A 21,549-nucleotide genomic window follows, 5' to 3' on the forward strand; every position below is an offset into this window, starting at 1 on the left:
GCTTATAAATAATCACATTTCTTATCACACAACCTCGCTTTAATTTATTCAGATCTTTAGACAATAATATTCTCATTTTAAACATTTAGATAAACTCTAGCTATTTCTCCCGGTTAATAAGCTTGTTTTCAAACTGAGGTTTTTGAAAAACGATATTTATTCTTATTGAAAAACAAATAGTGTAAAAATATCACACTTCAATTACACAATGCTCTTCAAAGAATGTACAATATTTTATTACTGAAATAAACATACACTGCATATAAATGTAAGACGTTTTTTCTCTGTGTCCCCCGGTTACAAAGTACAAATCAAACGAATAAAAAAAAACTTTGATTTGTGAAACTAAAAAAACAATGTGTTTGACACAAATACATTTGCCTTTTTTTTCCTCCAAACATGATGATCGATCACCTGATTAATAAGTGGTTGTCCTGAGACGCCTAGGCGGAGACTGAGACCAATCATTCACTGGAGGAGCAACGTCAGAAACCAACGAGTCTGAACATAAATAGATCTCTTTTATACAGCATGAATATAGGCACGACTAGTGTTTTATGTCCGTCATTCAGCTGCGTTCTATCAAATCAAACATACAAAAATAATCCTACCTTCAGAGAGGGGGGCTTTTGGGTTTTTGTTTTTGTTTTTCTTGAGAAAAAAAAAGAGTTATGAAATTAACAGCCATGATTAGCACTGTTCACTATTCTGCTGGGAAAGTTCTCCACCACCGTGTGCAGAACGGTTCCAGGATGGATGCCCGCGGGCAGGCCGCTCGACCGAGGGGTCAGCGAGGATGGCAGCACCGGCACCCCAGAAGTCCGAGAGGCACATGAGTTGGTTGGACCCGGGGAACCCCCGATGAGGCTCTCTATGGAGAAGGGCGTCCGCTGCACCTGGGAGCCGGCCTTCTGCCCGGGGGACCCGGTGGTCTGCAGACCCGGGCTCAGACCCGGGCTCAGACCCGGGCTCAGCTGGGGGTAAAACCTAGTCCTCCCCAGGTCAGTGGTGGCAGGCATCAGGGACGGAGCGGGGATAATGGTTCCCGTGTGCGAGTGTCTGGATTGTCGCTGCTGCTGCTGCTGCTGCTGCTGCTGCTGCTGCTGAAAGGCGAAAAGCGCAGAGTGTGTGTGGTAGGACTGCAGCTGGACCCCGTACCCGTAGGGTCCATAGCCGTACGCGGCGGCGTTGGCCATAAAGCCCCCGTGCTCCCGCAGCAGGTCCTGCGCCTGCTGCCGCTTGAAGCGTTTCCTGCGTCTCAGAAAACTGCCGTTGTCAAACATATCAGCCGACTCTGGATCCAGGGTCCAGTAGTTCCCCTTCCCGGGATTCCCTGGCTCCCGGGGTATCTTCACGAAACAGTCATTCAGGGACAAGTTGTGTCGGATGGAGTTCTGCCAGGCGGGGAACTTTTCCCGATAGTAAGGGAATCGGCCGCTTATGAAATCGCAGATCTCGCTGAGCGTGAGGCGCTTCTTGGGGCTCTGCAGGATGGCCATGGTGATTAAGGCGATGTAAGAGTAAGGTGGCTTCACCAGCGTGTTCTTACTCACTGGCTTGTAGGAGTCCCGGGAAGAGGAGCTGTCCGTGCAAGGCGGGGACCCGGACAGGATGAGACCGTCCTGCATGTCCGAGCCCTCGTCCACGTAGGAGCGCGTGTCCCCATCCTCCCCCTCACCCACCACGTCGATATCCGTCTCCTCCGACAGGAGGGAAGCATCCGACATCTCGGAGCTCAGAGTCATGGCTCCCGCGCGGTGGGATGTGGTCCAGGGCAAACGGCGAGGATCGAGTGAGGTGCGGACTCACAATCGGTCCTCCTGCTTCAGGTCCTGGGAGGGGGGGCTGCGCGTCGAGCGGGGGTCGCCGGCGGTAAGAGACGTCTCCTTTCTCCTCTCCACTTCCATATGTGTTGTTCGCCCAGCTCACGAGAGATCCAAGGGTCTGGGATGAATGGGGTGGTCTGAAAAGGGCCACATCTGAATCGTAGAAAGGGCGGATCTCTTGTGGGGCTTTATACCGACCCTCTGATCACATGGTCGTTGAGCGTCATCAGGGATGTGGAGGAAAAAAGGGAGACAACGAGGAAAAATATAACTTACAGAAAGGGGGAAATTAACGCGAGTGGTTTCCGAAGTTTGGTGAGGCTTTTGTGGTCAATAATGGTCTAATTCGTTTTATTTTGGCCGATGAATTTTCTTTTTTCAGTTAATTAATGAATCGTTTTATTCTCAGGCTAATAGCCCCCTAGCCTGTAGCCTAACATATGTAATTATTACTGCCTAAATGAATTCGGAATTATATAATGCCATATGATCTGTATTTAGAGACATCCCGTTCACACATGGGTTTGGGTAACCTCCGGATGATCCAGCCGTCCTCACGAGGAACAGGGAACTGTTAACGCATCAGTCCCGGGTCCCGCAGAGCTGCAGCCTCGCGGGCCTCACTCCCTCACTGTAGCAGGCATGGTAAACGAAAGGTGGGGTTCAACTGACACCACCTCCATTACTGTTTAGTGGTAGTTATTGAATATGAATGCGTTAGGGTTCCAAAATTTCACAAAATAAATAAATTCACTTTTTTATTTCATTGTGTGAAATAGGCCTAATATACATCTTGGTTATAAATATAACGTAATATAACGTAAAATTGGGCCATTGGCTAATTCATCCACTGGTAAGAAGACATTGGTCCAATATGTTGTCCTGTTGGTTGCTTACGTTTGCTTAAACCGTTCATTCAAATCAACACTTTAATGACTCTTGTTATTGCTATATAGACTATTGGCCTATTAGATCAACCCTCCCAATATGACTTGAATTATAGTCCGAATAAGATATTATTGATGGCTCGTTTTATGGCTACGAAGAAAATAAAACCTAGTTTGTTCAAAATTTAATAATAGGCTTACTTATCCAATGAAACCAAGGAATCTCAGCAACAATGAGCTCTTCTTGATGGTGTAGGCCTCTGGCACGATCTTGAAGCATTTGTCTTTGGCATATTGTCATATTTCTTCAGAAACGAACTAACGTACAAACTGTAGACCTATAATTAGCCTATAGCAATGACATAGCTTAAATGCGGCACGTATACGACCCCATAAGCCCCAGAATTTCGGCCTGTGAGCCCATATGAATAAGGCTGTGTAGGCATACATGTATCGGAGCAGAGGTCTACACTCACACACCGCAGGGTTTGGCTACTCCTGGTGAATCAGGTTATAAGCTGACCTTTATGAAGCCTCATCAGCACCATCTAGCGGTACATTTGTGCCATAATGAAATAACTTTGGGTACACGATGGGAACTGATGTCTGAAGGCCCTCTGGCCTACTTTACATGGGCTGCTTATTTAAGGCGATAAAGGTTTCTCCTTTGCTGTGAAAGGAGAAGCATTCTACTTTACTTTACTACGTGTGTTTACATCTAGCGATATCAGGGGTTTAAAGATTGAATATGAGGATTGAATATGAATCTTTCAAATAAACATTTAGAACGAAATGTTTAGGATAGGCCTACGCTCAAGTAAATGTCAAATTATCTGCTATATTATTTGCTTATGTCAAATAAGCGCCGCTATTGGCTAACCGTTACTTGAATTGTTTGCCTGTTAGAGTATGTTTTTTTTTATAATATTATTAGTAACGTAACGAATAGAATCAGAATACAGCGGAAGAATTTGATATCGGATGCTTTCCTTTGATCATGAAAGAACACCCGATTGTAATGTATTATATCCTATCTTTTTCGATGTTATGCTTGAATCCACGAAATAATGACCTTCTAAACAGACATCGTAACGGGTTATGAGCAGTAGGGTTAGTAGTAAGGTAGGCCTTTATGAGGGGTGCGTTTACTCAGAATAGATTTAAGTTTTTGTTATGGAATATTTAATCACGTCTATCGCTAAATAAACAATAGGCCTATAATATAAGAATTGAAAATAAACATGTCGTGGCCCAAGTCCCTATGGCATTTCACAAGCCAGAGCATTGTTTAAGTCCTACACCTTCCACTCCGCCACGTGCCTGCAGAGCCAGTCTTAAGTTGTCGTCACCAGGAGATGAGGAGAGGAGGAGATGAGAAGATTAGGAAGATCGTGGGCTGGAACGCACAGCGGTCCTCACATGCGTGCTAAACCATCACAAAGTGCTCCTAAATAGTCCTCTGCGATCGGAGGGGTGTCGTGCCCACACGGAGTACCGGGGAACCACTTAGCTGCAGCCTCCTCCTCCCTGGTTCTGTCACTGACTGAGAGCATTTAACATGGGGCCCTGGGGGACACGGGATGAGGCCTATATCGTGTTGAACGGAACCCACTAGGCTCTCACAGAGTCACAGACTATTCGATCATGGAAGCATAATGTTAATTATTTCAGTGAATGTATTTGTATCAGTTATTTGCATTCCGTGAGTTCTTCTCAACACCATAGGCCTGCATAGTGAGATGTGGTGGGATTTAATTATGAACAGTTCGGTCGTGTTTATCTTTTGATCGAATTTTTGTATTTTTGTCATTTTTATAACAATTTCAGTCATTCATTTCATTATTGGTTCCGTTTTCGTTATACATTCTAGCTTTAATATCGATAGCGAAACTTAGGCTATTTTTCATAATAAAAGGTCCTAGAGCGCTTTTAAATCCAATCTCTAGAAAATATGTTGTTGTGGGCATAATTTAAATTGTGGAAGCAAAGAATAAACTTTAAATAATCACCAAATATCGACCGACGGAATGACAAACATTAAATACATTCGTCAATGAATTATTGCGTTAGTAAATGTATAGCACAAATATTGTTCCCCATGTTTAAGTAGGATACATAGCCTATACACTAATAAGAAGGAGAACGATGGTTTGAACGAAAACATGATAAGGCCTTGAAATGACAAAGAAAGATCGACCGACCATCGACATTTCCCAACTTTTAAGTTCATATCGCAGTCATTTCTTTTTCTGTATTCATCTCCAATAGCCTTTGTGAGAAAATGAATATGTGCCCACTCCAACCCAAAGAAATACTCTTTCAAGAATTGCAAATCTCCAAATGTATTTCTGGGAACTGGAAAAGCCCCTAGGAGGTATTTGCACAACTTTGGATGCAGATTCCCAATTGTGACTGATTACCTTCTGCCCTCTTCCAAAGTATGTAGCATCAAGGTTTCCAAGTTCTTTTTTCACAACTCATGTGGTAGCCCACATGTCTTCCCAGCTAGCACAGCCAATATTTATGATTCATTTTTTTCTATTCACCTATTCATTTAGCTTAGGAGAGGCATTCATCCAAATTACCTGAGATACAGATTTAAGGAACAGGTAAAGGGTTTGGAATCTTGCTCAACGATGGCTACAGGTATACACTGAGGACCTTGAGACCTGTGTTTACAATTACATGTGAAGTACATGTGAAAAACATTGGGTCACTTTTGGTTTAGGTAATTAAATTTCCAATGGTAGCTTGATGCCATGCTGCTGGCGGCCCTTTTTCTCTCCATTGTGTTGGACGTTACTGCAGCAAAGATAGCGTTACACACACCACCTAGGTACGTTTAGATTTAGCAGATGCTTTTCTCAAAAGCGACTTACAATAAGTACATTTGTCAGAAGAAAGGTAAGGGTGGAGGCTATGCAGAGTCCAGGTGAACTCTGCAGTCCTGACATTGGCAGGAACCACATTCCACCATTGCGGTGCCAAAACAGAGAAGGGCTGTGACTTTGTTGTTCGACCTTTGCTGGCTTGGTAGCAGCCACACTCCACCTAGGTGGCTTTTCTGGGCTCCTCCAAATAAAGGACGCAGGGAGGTGAATTTGAATCTGGTTCAGTGTAAAGTTTGCTGGAATGAACATGCCAATTGGGCTCCACTGCCATGCAGGAGGCTCCGCTGCCATTAGTGTGTGTGGAGATTGCTGATTTAACCTGTGCACCGATTACTCAATGTTCATCGGCATGCAGCCTCACCAAGCCCCAGCATTCATTCAGACTCGGCCAGGTGAGGCTGCTTAAACCAGCCATCATCCAAACACATTCCCACAGTTACCTTGTGGTGTTTTCCTCCTGGTATGTTTGGCATGACACCCACACCCGCTTGATCCCAGCAGTGTATATATCATTTAGTGTCAGAAATATTCCCTTCTACACTACTAATGATTCAACTTAAAGCTACGATTTAATTGCTATTATTTGATGCTTGTTGCTAGAAATGGCCCAAAACGCCCGTCAGCTAATAGTGAGTGAAATACACCTTTATTTAAGTTGTTGTAGTTTCATAAACTTGCTCTCCTCGACTCTTTTCTGCTCCCACTTTAGAACTCTCAAATCGTATAACCTTTAATGCTCTATAATCTATGGCTTTGGGAGCAGGACTCTGTCGATGTACAGTGATGAAGGTCTGTGGGGGGGAACCATGAAAAGTATACAAGTATATAATCTTGTTGTGCAGTTGGTACAGCGAGAATGGCAATAATCAATTGAAAGAACTATAATATTCCAAGAACATGTTTGTTCACATTTGTAGTTCTGGGATTCAAAAGAGGCATACCTATTTTAATCAGTTTAATACCAAACTTCTACCAATAGGGGAGCTCCACTGGCACTGCAGGTCTCCATCAAATACCCCCACCACCATTCAAGCCCTCATTACCACACAGTGAGCACTTTAAAGGCCGGCCTAAATAATTTCAGGGGATTACAATATTGTATCTATGCTTCAATGCTCCTTGTGTAATGGAGTTGGCATGGGTCCTCTATGGTCAATCCTCCCTCCTGAACCCTTAAGAGAGCAATCATTTGCCGACCCGAACGACTGCAGTCATTCAACTTAGCGGTTGGAGCGGTCATCATCTCATGGGGTCACTGGTTCGATTCCCTGCTGCAGGGTGGTGGGGCGTCAAGCAGCTAGCCAGCAGAACCATGACCTCATTGCATCTTAGTCACTTCTGAAGATAGGTTGAGGTCTGGGGGGCCCGTCCTGGTGGTTAGGGCCTCCTCCGCACCAGTGATCTCCTGAATCTCCATATCAGAGATGTCTCTCGTCATGCCAATGAAAGGTGCTGTTGGTAAGATTTATGAGCTATTTTCTGGTGATGTTTGTTAGAACAGGCCTAGCCTTCGCTCAGCTATTAGTGAGGGAACGGTAACTTTGAGAAAGACGTTAGGTGACTGCACCTGCCTCTGTATGATACTATTTAGATTGTAGACTGTTTCTAGCTCATCCTGACCAATCAGGATATGATCTTGATAGCTGAGGACCCGGTCAGCCTTAGGCACTGGTTTTAATATGATTACTATTTTTAATTTTTTCGTTCATTCAAAAATATGTGGGAGCTTCACAAGGTGTGGAGTGAGGCAGTAGTCAGTGCATCAAGAGCCACCATGTGAAGGATGTGAAGGACATGGGCTACTACAACTGCCACATTCCTCGTGTGAAGCCACTCTTGAACCAGAGAAAATGTCAGAAGCGTCTTAGCTAGGCTAAGACGAACTGGTCTTAGAGAACTGGTCTGTCACTCATTGTTCTGTCACTCTTTTCATTTGGAAATCAAGGTCCCAGAGTCTGGAGATAGAATGGAGAGGCACGGAATCCAAGTTGCGTGAAGATTCCACAGTCAGTGATGATTTGGGGAGACATGTCATCTTCTGGTGTTGGTCCACTGTGTTTAATCAAGTCCAAAGTCAACACAGCTGTCTACCAGGACATTTTAGAGCACTTCATGCTTCCTTCTGCTGACAAGCTTTATAGAGATGCTGATTTCCTTTTATAGCAGGACTTGGCAGCTGCCCACACTGCCAAAAGTAGCAACACCTGGTTTAAGGACCATAGGATACTGTGCTTGACTGGCCAGAAAACTCGCCAGATCTGAACCCCATATAAAATGTATGGGGTATTGTCAAGTGGAAGATGAGAGACACAAGACCCAACAATGCAGACGAGCTGAAGGCCGCTATAGAAGCAAGCTGGGCTTCCATAACACCCAGAGAGCCACAGGCTCATTGACTCATGCAAAAGAAGCCCCAACCAAGTACTGAGTGCATATACGAGAACATACTTATCAGAAGGTCAATATTTCTGTATCAAAAATGTATTTTTGACTGGTCCTATAAATATTCAGATCTTCAGAGACACTGAATTTTTAGGTTTTCATGAGCTGTAAATTATGATCATCAAGATTAATACAAATAAAGGCTTGACATATTTCACTTTTGGTGGAATGAATCAATGTAATATATGAGTTTCACTTTTTAAATTGAATGATTACAATTAAATAACTTTATTGAGATTAACCTGTATAGATGCTATACGACTTGAAGAACATGATCTTGCTTGTTGCAGCAAAACTCCAGGGTTCATCCTGGTTGCAATTTGGAGATACATATTTTAGCATGCAGTTCAGACGGTTCTTCTCAATGATTGCAACAGTAGAGGTTACATATTTACTCAATTAAATCAGTGGCAATCAGGGACTCAAACACACATCCATTATGTTCACGCTCTCTCTGTGCACTGGCAGACAATAAGATCATTTATGCAGGCATTTGGTGAATAGGAATGTGCTTATAAATTGTGGTCAATTGGTTTTTCAGATGTACATTTTGAAACACATTAATTTCAGAAACACATTGACAAACTTTCATAAAATCCCCTTTTTTTTTTCCTTGGGCACCTTTTTCTACTTACGTCACTTCCGCCATCCTCTCCCACTTCCATCTTGCTCCCCGCGTGTGCCTGGTACTAATATACCACAGGTTAGTAAAGCGCTTATTTTTACCTATTTGCATCCCTGTTTCTTATTCAAATTAACCGGTACGCGTTGAATGGAAAAGACTAATTTCTCTGTGTAATTCTGAAGGAAATGAAACCCTGCGTGTGGTGAACTATCTGTTAAAAATAATGTGACTCTCGGGCCCGACGATCTGCTGCCAAAGAGGCTAAAGTTAGCGTTAGTTTATGTCCACAAAGCTGTGTATATGGGCAACATCTTACTTAACGCGTTGTGAGGATCTACTAATAACTGAGGTAACCTCCCATGACTTCATTCACTTGAACCCTTGATGGCTCATTGAATCGCTAGCCAGGGCTGCTAAAGTGTGACGGCCGGGGAAGGAGGCTACATTGTGTCCCCAACGTTTCCTCTATTGTTTTGACGTTACAGTCTCAAAGTAGGCAAACGGACCAAGTTCCCCTCAGCCTCTTCTGGTCGTTGGCCGCCACATCCACACTATCGCCGATCGTGTGTGTGTGTGTGTGTGTGTGTGTGTGTGTGTGTGTGTGTGTGTGTGTGTGAGAGAGAGAGTTTATGGGTGTTGCCTCCATGGCTATCTATGTTTGCTGAGCATGCAGCACGCCGTATTGTGTGTGTGCGGGTCCGATTACAGAGCATTGTGCCCAACGCTTACCGACCGCCTCTGTTTGATCTGAAATCCCAACCTCACGGGTCACTTGTAGGCCAGTTCAATGCATGGATCATACACATGCCATCCGTAAAGGTTTTTTGTTATCAATGTTGCTAGGGGTTTGTTCTTTAGTTTGGCACATCAGGGCATGGCACACTTGACAGCAGAGGAGTGTGTATGACATGTGTAGGCCTAACCACCCCCTGGGGAGCCTTGTTCCCCGGCGTCTGATCTGGTAGCCTGTTCCTCTTGCGTTCTTGGAAAAACGTCCTTTTTAAAAAGTAGAGTGGAAGGCGCTTCATATGTTCTGTTGTAACCTTGTCATATTGCATGTTTCGTCAGGTTCTTACGCGCAGGATTGCGAGTATGGCTAATCCAAGGGTATACAGACACTTAGATCACCGTGACTCTTGTCAGAAGCTCCAGTGACGCACGCGTAATGTGGCTTAACTGTCTTGCTTTTCCAGATGAAAGACACGATCATGAATCCAGAAAAACTCGCCAAACTTCAGGCACAGGTTCGCATCGGCGGAAAGGTACGTGTTGGATGAATGTGAGGTGCTGCGTGCAATGGAAAACACTACCTATGATGGATCAATTGCCATTGTGTAATTGTGTTTAATAATATTGATTTTGTCCAAATAGAAAGAAAAATCCTTATATCATTTTGAAATCTTATGTGAAGGCTGAAGAATGTTGACAATCTTTTGTAGTGACCCCTTCACTGGCCTTTGTGACATCCCAGGTCAGCTCGTGGGTCACTTGACATTATGTCAGGCTATGCTTGACCAAGGAAAATTTGCTATTGTAGATCTGTCTATAGACTCAGCCATTCTGCACTCATTTTAAACAATTGTAAATACTCATGTGTAATACCAGGAGGTGAGCTCCAATGATAGCTCCATAGATTCCAATCACTATCACACATGCATTTGATCTACCTGAAAGACGATCATAATATTGTATCAATGCTTCAATCATCCTTATGTTTATGTATGTCTGTTATTGCACCCATTGCACTCCTAGCCCTCCCTGGAAGGAGGCATCCCTTACTGTGTCCCAACCAATGTTTCGTCCTTTCTCATTCAGGGTGTAATTCAAGCGTGTTTCCTTGCAACTATAGCATAACCGGCTTTCATTTTGAAATGTTAGGCTATGTTTGACAAAGGAAAAACGGACCGTCTGCTTGTGTATTCTCACCGACCTTTGTTACCTTCCCGTTCTAACAGGGCAGTGCTCGCAGGAAGAAGAAGGTTGTGCACAGGACAGCGACCGCCGACGACAAGAAGCTGCAGTTCTCCTTAAAGAAGCTCGGCGTCAACAATATCTCCGGTATCGAAGAGGTGGGCAGGTTTCCCGTTCAGCCCTCGACTCGTTTTGGCCGCTCACCGAAGCGATGTAAATGTCGTGTTTTGGAAAATAACGAGATGTCGTTCTTGTTGTGTTGCAGGTTAACATGTTCACAAACCAGGGAACAGTGATCCACTTCAACAACCCCAAAGTCCAGGCATCCCTGGCGGCCAACACCTTCACCATCACCGGCCACGCGGAGAACAAGCAGCTGACAGAGATGCTGCCCAGCATCTTGAACCAGCTGGGCGCCGACAGCCTTACCAGCCTACGGAGACTAGCCGAGGCCCTCCCCAAACAAGGTCAGTGCAGGAAACATGAAGGACTCGGGGTGCACTGTTGTAGCCCCGGAGCCCTAGCGCATGGTGCTGCGTTGACTGGGACTGGGAAGGGCTAAGTGCTTTTACAAGGGTCACCAGTGGACGTTTCGGCTGTAAAGTGTGGATCCATGCTGTGGTGGTGTTGAGCTTTCCAGTGATAGAAGTAGCATTGAATTAACAGATGAATGAGGTGTAAGCCGTGTGTGTGTGTGTGTGTGTGTGTGTGTGTGAGTGTGAGAGGTCTTCAGCAGCAGAAAGCAAATGAAATCGTTGGTCAAGATATTTTATAACGGTACTGTGATGTTCTTACAGCTTCAGATGGAAACGCACCAATCGCAGAAGTAGAGGAGGAAGACGATGACGTTCCAGGTCAGTTCTAATTTTACGACTGTCATTTTCATTCAAAATGTCATCTCAAAAGCATTAAACTAGGTATTCTTAAAAGCAGATTTTTTTATCGACTTAAGAATCTTAAAAACTTGAGAATAATTCTAAAGGTGTGCAGATTTTAGGGCTCTCTTTGTTCCTGCACATTTTGCGGTAGATGTTTTAAATTCCTCTTGAATTCTACGATTCATTCCATGTTTTGCTTACACCTTTTACAATGGGCCCGCATCTTGCAATATATTGTTCTTGTGGAGAAATTGCTGCAGGTTTGATTTCTTTTGATTTGCGGATTGTGGCGATAAGGGAATCCATCAACGGGGCGATTCCGACGGGCTTCAGGGCTAATGTCTGAAACTTGTCTCCAGTGTTTGGATTTTCCCAAACCAAGTTTGCTTTCCTTTGTAGAGAAAACAGGCCAGACGCATGAGGTTGCTATTATAATTATCCCAACCTTTCAAAGTAGTCGTTTTTCCTGAAACCAAAGTTTGCGCAAATGTTACAAATGACTCCACACATGATATTTTTTTTCATAAGAGAACGTTTGAAGCCGGCGACACATGGTGAACTGCAATCGCTTTTATGGTGTAATTGGAGTCAAGTTCCTTTTGTTCCTGCTTTGAATTTTTGTGTTTTTGAGACCATTGAATTGTTTCCATGTTAACCCTCAGTCTCCCCCCTCACCCCCCAAGCATCTAAGTGGGATGGTAGATTGCTAATATTTCATTGAGCAATTTAGGCCAATCTCTGGTATCCCCGTGTGAACATTTGCACAGCTGTCTGCAGTAGTAGTGAGGGGGGGCCCCCCAAAATTCTGAACCCATCATAATCCTCAGACCGGGGGTACAGCGGCCCTGGGTGGGGGTTGGATTACAGCCCGTATTACGTTTCACATCACCATGTTTCTGAAACATGTTCAGGGACCCGTAACATAATCTGGGCCTATTTTAGGTGAGAGTAATGCAGGTCTTCTTTCCACTTGGTCCTAAATTAAACCAATTTACTCTTTCTTTCAGATCTGGTTGAGAACTTTGACGAAGCTTCAAAGGATGAGGCGAACTAGAGGCAACGCGGCTCGCCGGAGTGCTGAGACTTGACAGGAACATGTTGGGAACAAGACTTTTATATATTTGCATAAGTGTAAAGTAACTTGTAAAAACTGTACTGTGGCACATTTTTCACCGTATTTTCTTTCGTTTCAGTCTATCCATTTCTGGGGGCGTTCATATCAATTTTTCATTCAGAGTCCCAAGTCCAACTAATGCTTTGTCATTACCAAGTAGTATATTCTTTGGTAGACATTTCTCCATTTGAGAGATCATGCAGCCAAACAAGCTCTGATGTAGCTCTCTGTATTATTTGTTTGTCATGGACGTTCTATAGGTCGATTTTCTTGAATGGTTTCTCCCAAACATCTGATGTTAGTGCATGCTACACCTCTTCACACAAGTGAGGTTAACAGTACATCTACCTTATCATTTCCAGTATGTGCTTCAGTGATATTCCCAAATCTGACGACCAATAAACTTATTTGCAAGTCATTATATAATTGCCTGTCTTGACATGTTTTATTCTAACCCATACTTTCATAGTACAACACAAACCAAGCACCATCTCATTGGAAGGTGTGTAGAATTAATTTGGATGTCTCTTAAATTCATTCAAGTAGAGGTAACCATAATGACCAGTATTATATGGTACAGTGAAAGACAACTTTCCCTTAAATCAATGCTTCAATAACCTAATGGTTATTGTTGGCTGTATAACCAGGACCCAGCCCTCTAATGATTAGTGTCTGCTGTTTAGTCCAGGAAGCAGAAGGCTGCTCTATTGCAGAGCTTTACTTGAGAAGCTAGTTTCTTTTGTTTTTAATGTCACTTTTTAACAAGAGTTCACATCCTCCATTTTTAGAATAAGTCTTATTGCACCTCGGCATTGTCTAAAGCTGTACAAAGCTATAACTTTAAAATGTCAAATAAAAACCTAATTTCAGCAGTGGAATAGACCAATATTGAGGTCTGAATGGCGCTAGAGGGATCACTAGTAGGCCAGGTTGACATGATCTTTAACATCACAAATCCTTATGTTTTCATAATTTACCAAAGTGCAAACGCTATTAAAAGTGATACTACAAAAAGACCCCCCTCTGTGAGGTTATCAATACTGAAGGTATACCAGTGTTCAACTATATTAAAGGTTAAAGCAATGCCAACAGTTTTAAATACACATTTTTCATTTTCTGTAAAATGAAAGCACCGAAAGGTATACTGATGACATGCATAGCAAAAAAAAAACATCAACATACAAACAAAGACCCAAATGAATGGGTCTTAATTCACACTTTTACCAAAACACACTTGCATGCAGCTACACTGGACTGAAAATTGGGACGGATTTAATAAACCACTCCTTTCAAGCACACTATGAAATCACAGCACTCGTTGATATAAAATCCCATGACAAGGAGGCAATGTTGAATTGAATGCCTGCAAATTGATTGATTCTGATTTTTCAGTACGGTTTTGGGGTCCTTTTATAACGCAAGGGCGGTCATTTTACCCCCAGGTATAAGGTTGATAAGTCCTTACAAGTTATTTCAAAATTGATCCCCTCCATAAGTGGTCTATTGTTAAATACCTGGTGGATATCTCGGTACGAGATATCCACGATTTTACTTAAAAATGAATTGTAACAACTTTAGTATACCTCTGGTAATAAAACAGGGGCCCTGCACAGGCTATCAGTACTCAAAAAGAAATGCTACATGTATGAAGAAATCCGGTTAAACTCCCCTGGTCTTAATGTGCTACTTCATCCTCCAGTTTAAATAAAAAAAACATGTGCAAACAACTTCCATGCCAATTGATTTAGGTAAAATGTAGGTTCCAGAGGTTGGCCTTGCGTCTCAACTATCAAAACTCATAATGTGCATGGGTTGAAAAGGCTAAGCATGTGCTCTTCCGGACCATGCAGGTATAGTCATTACTTCTCGCTGTTTAAGACATGTTTTATTAGCCATCCTCCTACTCTATTTAAAACCGCCTCTGCTCTATTGAACAATAAATAGAGGATCAAATTAAAGTATGCCCTTATTTAAATCAGTGAATAGAGCAGACCTTCTACAGGAGGTATCATCAACTCCACATACCTATTCACAAGAGATTCAATGCAGGGGGAATCCTGGGTAATGGCAATTAATTAAATATTATGGCTCTTCTAGTATTGACTTTGAACCGGTGGTTTCAAAGGTGGTTGTGTGAGTGAGGAATGGCGTTTCCCATTGTTCGACACAGTGATAAACATTGGATCCTTCAATGTTTGACTTCTTCAGCATCGCCCAGGTCTGCTCCTTCACATCTATCCGACGGACAGGTATGACTAGCTGTGACTTCAGAGTCACTCTCTGATCGCCACCAGTAGCTTCAGTAAATGGGCTTCCATCACCTGTTGAACTGAAAGAGAAAGATCTGTCAAGGGCAAGGGGATTTAGTGTCCTGTTTTCAGTTTGGCAGTAACATGGTATAATAGGTAGAGCCCCATGCATCACAGCTGCTAACATCTATTGAGGCCCTGCGTTTTGCTATTGCCTGATCAGCCTGGGAAGAGGCAGGTTGAAATCCTTATTGTTACACATCCAAAAATTCCCAACAGCAAATTTCTCTGTGGTGCCTTTAATGTGGACTGCCTTTGTAAAGCTACAACATTGATATAATGTTATTCAGAAAATGACATTTGCATTTTCTTATTGTTCGAACGTACGTCCTACGGAAATATAGGGTTATACACAAACACATGTATATAGATGTATATATTTGTACTTTACGTACCATTCCTATGGCCCATAGCCACGGCCATATCCATAGCATTGAATCCTGAATCAGACTCCATGGTGGGGTCCGAGCCACTTTCTGGAACACAGAGTCCCAGTACAATAAGTAGACATTCCGTTATACTGCATATATGGACCTTTATCACAAAGCATTCAGTCAGATATTAATAGTGAACTAATTATGAGACACATTTTCATTCCCGAAGGGAGATGTTTACAAATCAGTGCCGTTGGGCGATATCATGCATCACAGTCTCCTTGATACTATGAACAGCGTCAGCTCACCCAGTAGGATCTCCACACAGCGCACGTGGTTCCCGTGAACCGCGTAGAGTAGAGGAGCACCACCATTCTGAATAAAAGAGGCAGAGTTACTACAGATCAGTTGCGGAACACCACCGCATACCTTTAACGCCAAGGTGAATGCTACGTCTCTGACTAAAAAGTGGTGTTTGTCTCCTTTTTGCTGAGTGAACTGCAGATGAATGGAGCCTTACCCAATCGTATTCGTTGACATCCACCCCACAGTCGATGAGCATTTTCACGATGTCCGTGTAGCCCTTGCTGCAGGCTAGAGACAGTGCGCTTTCACGCCCTTTGGCCAAGAGGTTGGGGTCCGCACCCTAAGGGGAACACAACAGGTGCGCTCTTGTGAGTGAGACAGCATGGTCAAAATCTCATACACTCACTGAACTCATTCATGTTTGTGACTGCATTCATTTTTCAAGTTGAAAAGTATTGTAGGTACAATTTACGAGCCGTTATTTTAGAGGAATTTGTTAGAAATGGCCTGAGCCATCGGTCAGCCATTTTGAGTGACGTGTACTCTGAGAATATCTGTTTCAAGCAGACTGTGGCTGCTTCTGTATGGACTTGGATTTTAGACCCTGATTGTGTCCGGGATCCATCTTGCATGTCCATCACAGATGGACATGCAAAACTTCCCACTGGTGGAGAAACTTAGAGAGGGAGGCAGCAGAGAGGAAAGGGATGATTTTGGGGTTGTTTAGTTTCAAATTCTTCCTTTCTTCTGTGTTTTTCTGCTCACTCTCTTTACCACATCAGAATCTTGCTTTCCTAAAGCAGCTTTAGGCGGGATTGTACTGACAAGAATTGGTAGACGAATCCTGCGCTGTGATTAAAATGATTCATCCCTTACGTTTTGGAGCAGGAATTCAACAACAGCTATTTGTCCGTGTGCAGCGGCCCACATGAGGGGCGTGAAGCCTTCTTCATCCTGTAGGTTTATCACAGTCTCTGGGATCCACACAAGCCACCGAAGGAAAAAGATACCAGGGTTACCATCGCAACACGTCTTCATATAGGAGGCAACCTGACCTTAAAGTGCAAATGATCAGCTTATTACAACACTTGATTTGGGTATTACTTGCATTTATGCAATATATATTTAACTCTACAGGGACCTACACCTAAAACCGTGTATTCCAGGAAACCTCTACACTATGTCATTAAACTTTAAATCCTCACTCTAGATTAAAAGTTATTTATATCAGGATAAAGAGAAATGTTAAATTCCCATTGTTACTTGAGTTTGTTAAGGCCGATTCCATTAGCAACGAGAAGATGTGTGAATGACATATCCACTGGCTGCTTACCTTGTTCGATTCTGCTCGCTAGAAACACCATTTCTCCTTGTGCAGCCAGTTGATGGATCGATAATGCTGGAAGACAAAGATAAAGTGTTATCTGAGCTGAAGCTGGACTTTTCTTAGCAATACAAAGTAAATCTAACAGATGCCCTCCGTATACTTACAGTGCACCAGTAGAGGGGTAGAAGACACCTCGTTGCCACGATGCTTGTTGGTGAGCGTGGTGGACTGCTTGATGGGGGAGAAGTGTTTGGTGGTGGACGGGGTGTAAACATGGCGCACGTGTATCCCCGGTGACGGGGAGGTCTGGATGTTACACTCCGCTGGAACAGACGGGGGAAAAGGAGACGTAAAAAAACGGTGAAAGTATGTTTAGGCTTTTCAGGATAACCAATATTTCAGCCAACATAGTAATTATCCAATTCGTGAATCCCTTCAAATCTTGCTTTTGCACGGCCCCGTTCTCTGCGTAATCTCTCTCTCTCCACACACACACACACACACACACACACACACACACACACACACACACACACACACACACACACACACACACACACACACACACGAAGTGGATAGAGCGAAACAAGTGGACGCATATTGCTTGTGAGGTTGTAAACTGCAACAGAATGCTCGCCTGGTCGGCTTTTACCTTTGAACAAAACAGAAGCAACCTCCAGATCAGAGTTGACCTGGTCCTGTATGTTCTTGCTGTCCTCCTCGTTGAGGGACTTGACGAACCTCGAGCAGACGTTCATGTCAAAGCGGTTGGGGAGGATGAACTTGATCCCCATGGCAACGTTCTGGGTACCAGCCTCCTCCGACATCGCGCCCACCGTCTGCTCTGTCTTGATGGTCATGTCTGGCATCACGCAGATCCCCTCCATCTCTTCAGAGACTAGGGCGTCCATGAGGAGTTCACGATCGGTTCAGACCACTGTCTGACGGTCGATACCCTCCCTTTGTTCTTGTGTTGTGATAAGGCAGTGCAGGGCAGTGTTGTATCGCCAATGTGTGGTCGCTGTTATTACATGATATACGTCAAACTCAGTGAGCTAGTTTGGCTATTGTGTTAGCTGTGTCTTGTATGGCTTTAGAATAAAGCAATACAACTAACAGCTGGTTACTACAGTGTATCCATTACAGTAAGACTACAAACAATGAAAAAATAAATACCCCAGGAAGCATATCTCAAGTATATGTGTGAAGCAGTCGCTATGGATTCCTTTCGCCTTGTTATTATTTTGCGCATGCGCAGGAGAACCGCGACAATGCAGGCTGCACGCCACACTCGACCTGCTCATTCGTTCCGTGCCGTGCTAATGCAAGCGATTATTTCTTTATAGGTCCATGCGATTAGGGCATAATGTTGGCTGCCTTGGTGTCTTTAATATTGCAAAAAAAAAACAGGAACATTAGAATGCAGTTTCTTTTGATTCATGTCATACTTGTTTCGATCTAGGATGGATTTCTGAACATTCATTTGTGTGCAGGTTTGCAATGTGAAACCGATTAAGGGTTTTGGGGAAATATTTGGAATAAGTGATTTATTTACGAATTATTTATTTGAGCTTATGTGTTGTTTTTTTTGGAACAAACATATAAAAAACATATATTAGGAAAGACATTTTATTTATTTACTTACCCAACCAACTTGCTAGGCTATTGGCTATTGATTATTCCTATTATGTATGACCTACTATACATTTGTTTGATCGTTTCAACTTTAACTGCCTTGGCTAAGTGACATCTGGATACAAAACCTGTGAAAGTATTTTTAGGCTTTTCAGGATAAGAAATATTTCCGCCAACATAGCAGTTATCCAATTCATTAATCCCTTAAGATTTTGTATTTATACAGCCTGGTTCTCTACATAATCACACACACACACACGCACGCACAAAAACACACACACACACACACACACACACACACACACACACACACACACACACACAGAAGAACACACACACACACACACACACCAACACACACACCAACACACACACACACACACACACGCACACACACACACACACACACACACAAACACACACACACACACACATATATGCACACATGCACGCACACATGCACTAACACACACATTTTTCATATTTATCTTTCTTCTTTGCCTACATTGAATACTCAGAGTAACAGAGACATGCTGGAACACTGCAGAGAATGCAACGATATTCTATTAAGGTAAACTTAGTATTGCACAAGTCACATTCCCTAATCTTGTGCTTACGGCTCCGGTTCTGTGCCTGGCTAAGTGTGCTTGAGGGTTTAATTCAAGTTCAAGCTCAAGCTGATTGTTCAGCTCCCATTATTTTTGAGGATCTGTTAAATTACCACAAATATTTCTGTCTACTTAAGAACAAAAAAACAAACATAACCGATGTTTGATTATATGTTTTGTTACTGTCTCTCACTGACCAATAGGCGAGTTCACTTCACAGCATTCATGGGAACACCTAACATTTCTGTTTTTTGACAAAACTGGTTCGGGGAGACTGTCATCCCACACAACACAAGCGGTGTTAGTGCTATTGAGTCTGTTTGTTTGTGTTTCAAGTCTCTAATGAGGAGGTCAAGGGTCGTGGCCCATCTCTGCCCCATTGAAGACACTCTAGGGGGTCTGGAGAATAATGAACTTCCAGGTCAGTTGCATTGAGGCCTTGTTTCCTTGTCAACATCACACGCAACCCCAGGCCCGTCACGCTGGCTCGGTAACATGCAGGGCTCAGCTGCGTGCTCCACTCCAAGCGGTTTTGCCCAGACTGCGTTCGCCATCTGTAGGCTGTGTTTATTAGATTCAATTTGACTTAAAGGTATTTTCCTTTCCTAGGGTAAGGGTTTCAGTTGAATACTTTAGTCAGGGACAAAATAGATTTAAATAACATGTGTGAATGATGTTTTATATGGGTATGCATTATACTATATACTCTTTAATATACATAATTTTGTTATGTTGTCTGAGATACCTCTACATAGGCTATATTATTTACTAGCTCACAAATGGGAGTGGTTTACTAAAATAACATACACTTATATTGAACTGTTCTTATTATGTTAACTTTTTTAAACAATAAGTTGCGAAAGGGAATCATAGAATCTAATGTAGGCCCATCTGAGGAACCAATTAGTTTTAACTACAGGATGGCAGTATTATTATGTATTAATTGATTTAAATATATATACTTAACTTTTTCCTATAGATGGCGGTAGAGACCAAGGTGATTTCGGGTCTCCTTGCTTTAAGGACCTGAACGTTGTTAGGCTATAATTAAACCAACCACTTTGGGCAGGAGATGGCAGTTAGAATATGGGTTAAACCAAAATTAAAATATAGGTTACAATATTCTTTGTTGATCGAAGTAGTCGACAAATTCACGGTTCCCTACTCATGTGTGTGTGTGTGCGTGTGTGTGTGTGTGTGTGTCTATGTGTGTGTGTGTGTGTGTGTGTGTGTGTGTGTGTGTGCGTGTGTGTGTGTGTGTGTGTGTTTGTGTGTGTGTGTGTGTGTGGCCACAGGTGTGATTCATAGATTTAGTCCTGTTTGTGACTTTTATCGCACAAACTTTAGATTTTTTTGTGTGTCCATTGTCATTGTATTCATGTATGTCCTTTTTTCCCTTGTGCACATATCATGATAACGATTTTTAATGTCACCTAGTCCCTCGGCCAATTGTTTGGCAGTGTCGGCAATCTTCCCTTTGGCGCTGCTTCTAGGCTGAGAAAGGATCCTTGTAGCGCTATACCGGTCTACCAAAACGCAATTTCCGGTCTCTTAATTCCTGAGTTGTACGCGAGTAAAATGTCCCCTGAGCGACAGGAATAACAGCATGAACAACAACACAATAAAAATGAAAAGGTGTATGCAAATGGAGTTTGGACGCAAAACGTGAAAAAAAACGACAGCAATATCTCTAACATTTTTCGGAAACCAATATCACTTTATCGAAAGTCCCGCCCCTTTTCTCTCATCTCAGCGCAATGCTCTTAACTCCACTAACTGAATGTCCCGCCCTGTCTCTGTCAAGTAACGCTCATCCGGAGCATCCCGTCCCGGCGCTCCGTCGTTTGCGCTGAACGCCTGGGAACAACGAGGCTACTACGGTCTGGGCATGAGAAGGGGCTGGACCAGAAGAAGAGAATAATAGGCAATGGAAAAGAACCGGTGGCTACACAACTGTAGCTTTGACTCTACCTGAGGAGAAACCACATACTTTCTTCGTTAGATAGGGAAAAAAGAAACTAAACGGAAACAGATGGGAAACACCAGTGAGCCAGCAGCCGAAGTTTAGCGACTATTCGGCCACCGAAAAGGCACCCCTCTACCGACCACAGACGGGACGGGGGGACAGTGATCCAGTGTTGGTGATATTACCGACCAGAGAAGGAGGGACAGTGATCTGTTGGAGGTGATCGACCAGATACGGGACGGGTGGACAGTGGTCTTGTGGAGGTGATATTACCGACCAGAGACGGGACGGAGGGACAGTGGTGGTGGTGATATTGCCGACCGGAGACGGGACGGATTTAGGACGCCAACAGGTAAATGGTAAGCAAACACGTTGCCGACCTCCTTTTTTTAGTAAAAGGTTTCACCCATGGTCGCAGAACAGGGCAACTATGCCAACATTGACTAGGAT

General features: G+C 43.3%; 4 protein-coding genes across 8 annotated transcripts in view; 2 read left to right on the forward strand and 2 right to left on the reverse strand.

Annotated features, from left to right (window-relative positions):
- Window positions 1-397: 397 nt before the first annotated feature.
- On the reverse strand, window positions 398-1,827 carry foxd1 (forkhead box D1). Its single transcript, XM_079735783.1, has one exon. The coding sequence runs from the start codon at window positions 1,743-1,745 to the stop codon at window positions 678-680; it is 1,068 nt and encodes a 355-aa protein (XP_079591909.1). The 5' UTR covers window positions 1,746-1,827; the 3' UTR covers window positions 398-677.
- A 6,877-nt stretch (window positions 1,828-8,704) lies between these two features.
- On the forward strand, window positions 8,705-12,992 carry btf3 (basic transcription factor 3). The gene is made up of 6 exons (XM_079735817.1): window positions 8,705-8,749; window positions 9,865-9,933; window positions 10,627-10,740; window positions 10,848-11,049; window positions 11,380-11,436; window positions 12,468-12,992. Exons 2-6 carry the CDS (start codon window positions 9,865-9,867, stop codon window positions 12,512-12,514), a joined length of 489 nt encoding a protein of 162 aa, XP_079591943.1. The 5' UTR covers window positions 8,705-8,749; the 3' UTR covers window positions 12,515-12,992.
- Window positions 12,993-13,107: 115 nt separating this feature from the next.
- On the reverse strand, window positions 13,108-18,117 carry ankra2 (ankyrin repeat, family A (RFXANK-like), 2). The gene is made up of 8 exons (XM_079735826.1): window positions 17,543-18,117; window positions 17,055-17,213; window positions 16,897-16,962; window positions 16,440-16,537; window positions 15,778-15,903; window positions 15,566-15,632; window positions 15,279-15,359; window positions 13,108-14,903 (listed from the first exon to the last, which is right to left on the reverse strand). The coding sequence occupies exons 1-8, from the start codon at window positions 17,799-17,801 to the stop codon at window positions 14,848-14,850; spliced, it is 912 nt and encodes a 303-aa protein (XP_079591952.1). The 5' UTR covers window positions 17,802-18,117; the 3' UTR covers window positions 13,108-14,847.
- Window positions 18,118-21,063: 2,946 nt separating this feature from the next.
- The window catches only part of arhgef28a (Rho guanine nucleotide exchange factor (GEF) 28a), a 47,445-nt gene continuing 46,959 nt past the window's right edge, over window positions 21,064-21,549 (forward strand). For 4 of the 5 annotated variants that reach the window (XM_079735517.1, XM_079735519.1, XM_079735520.1 and 1 more), the window contains exon 1: window positions 21,064-21,458. The gene's annotated coding sequence lies outside the window, so the exon portion shown is untranslated. The remainder of the gene's footprint in view (window positions 21,459-21,549) is intronic. The other variant, XM_079735518.1, reaches the window with a different exon arrangement.

Source organism: Pollachius pollachius, assembly GCF_949987615.1.
Source record: "Pollachius pollachius genome assembly, chromosome: 4".
Classification (NCBI taxonomy): Eukaryota; Metazoa; Chordata; class Actinopteri; order Gadiformes; family Gadidae; genus Pollachius; species Pollachius pollachius.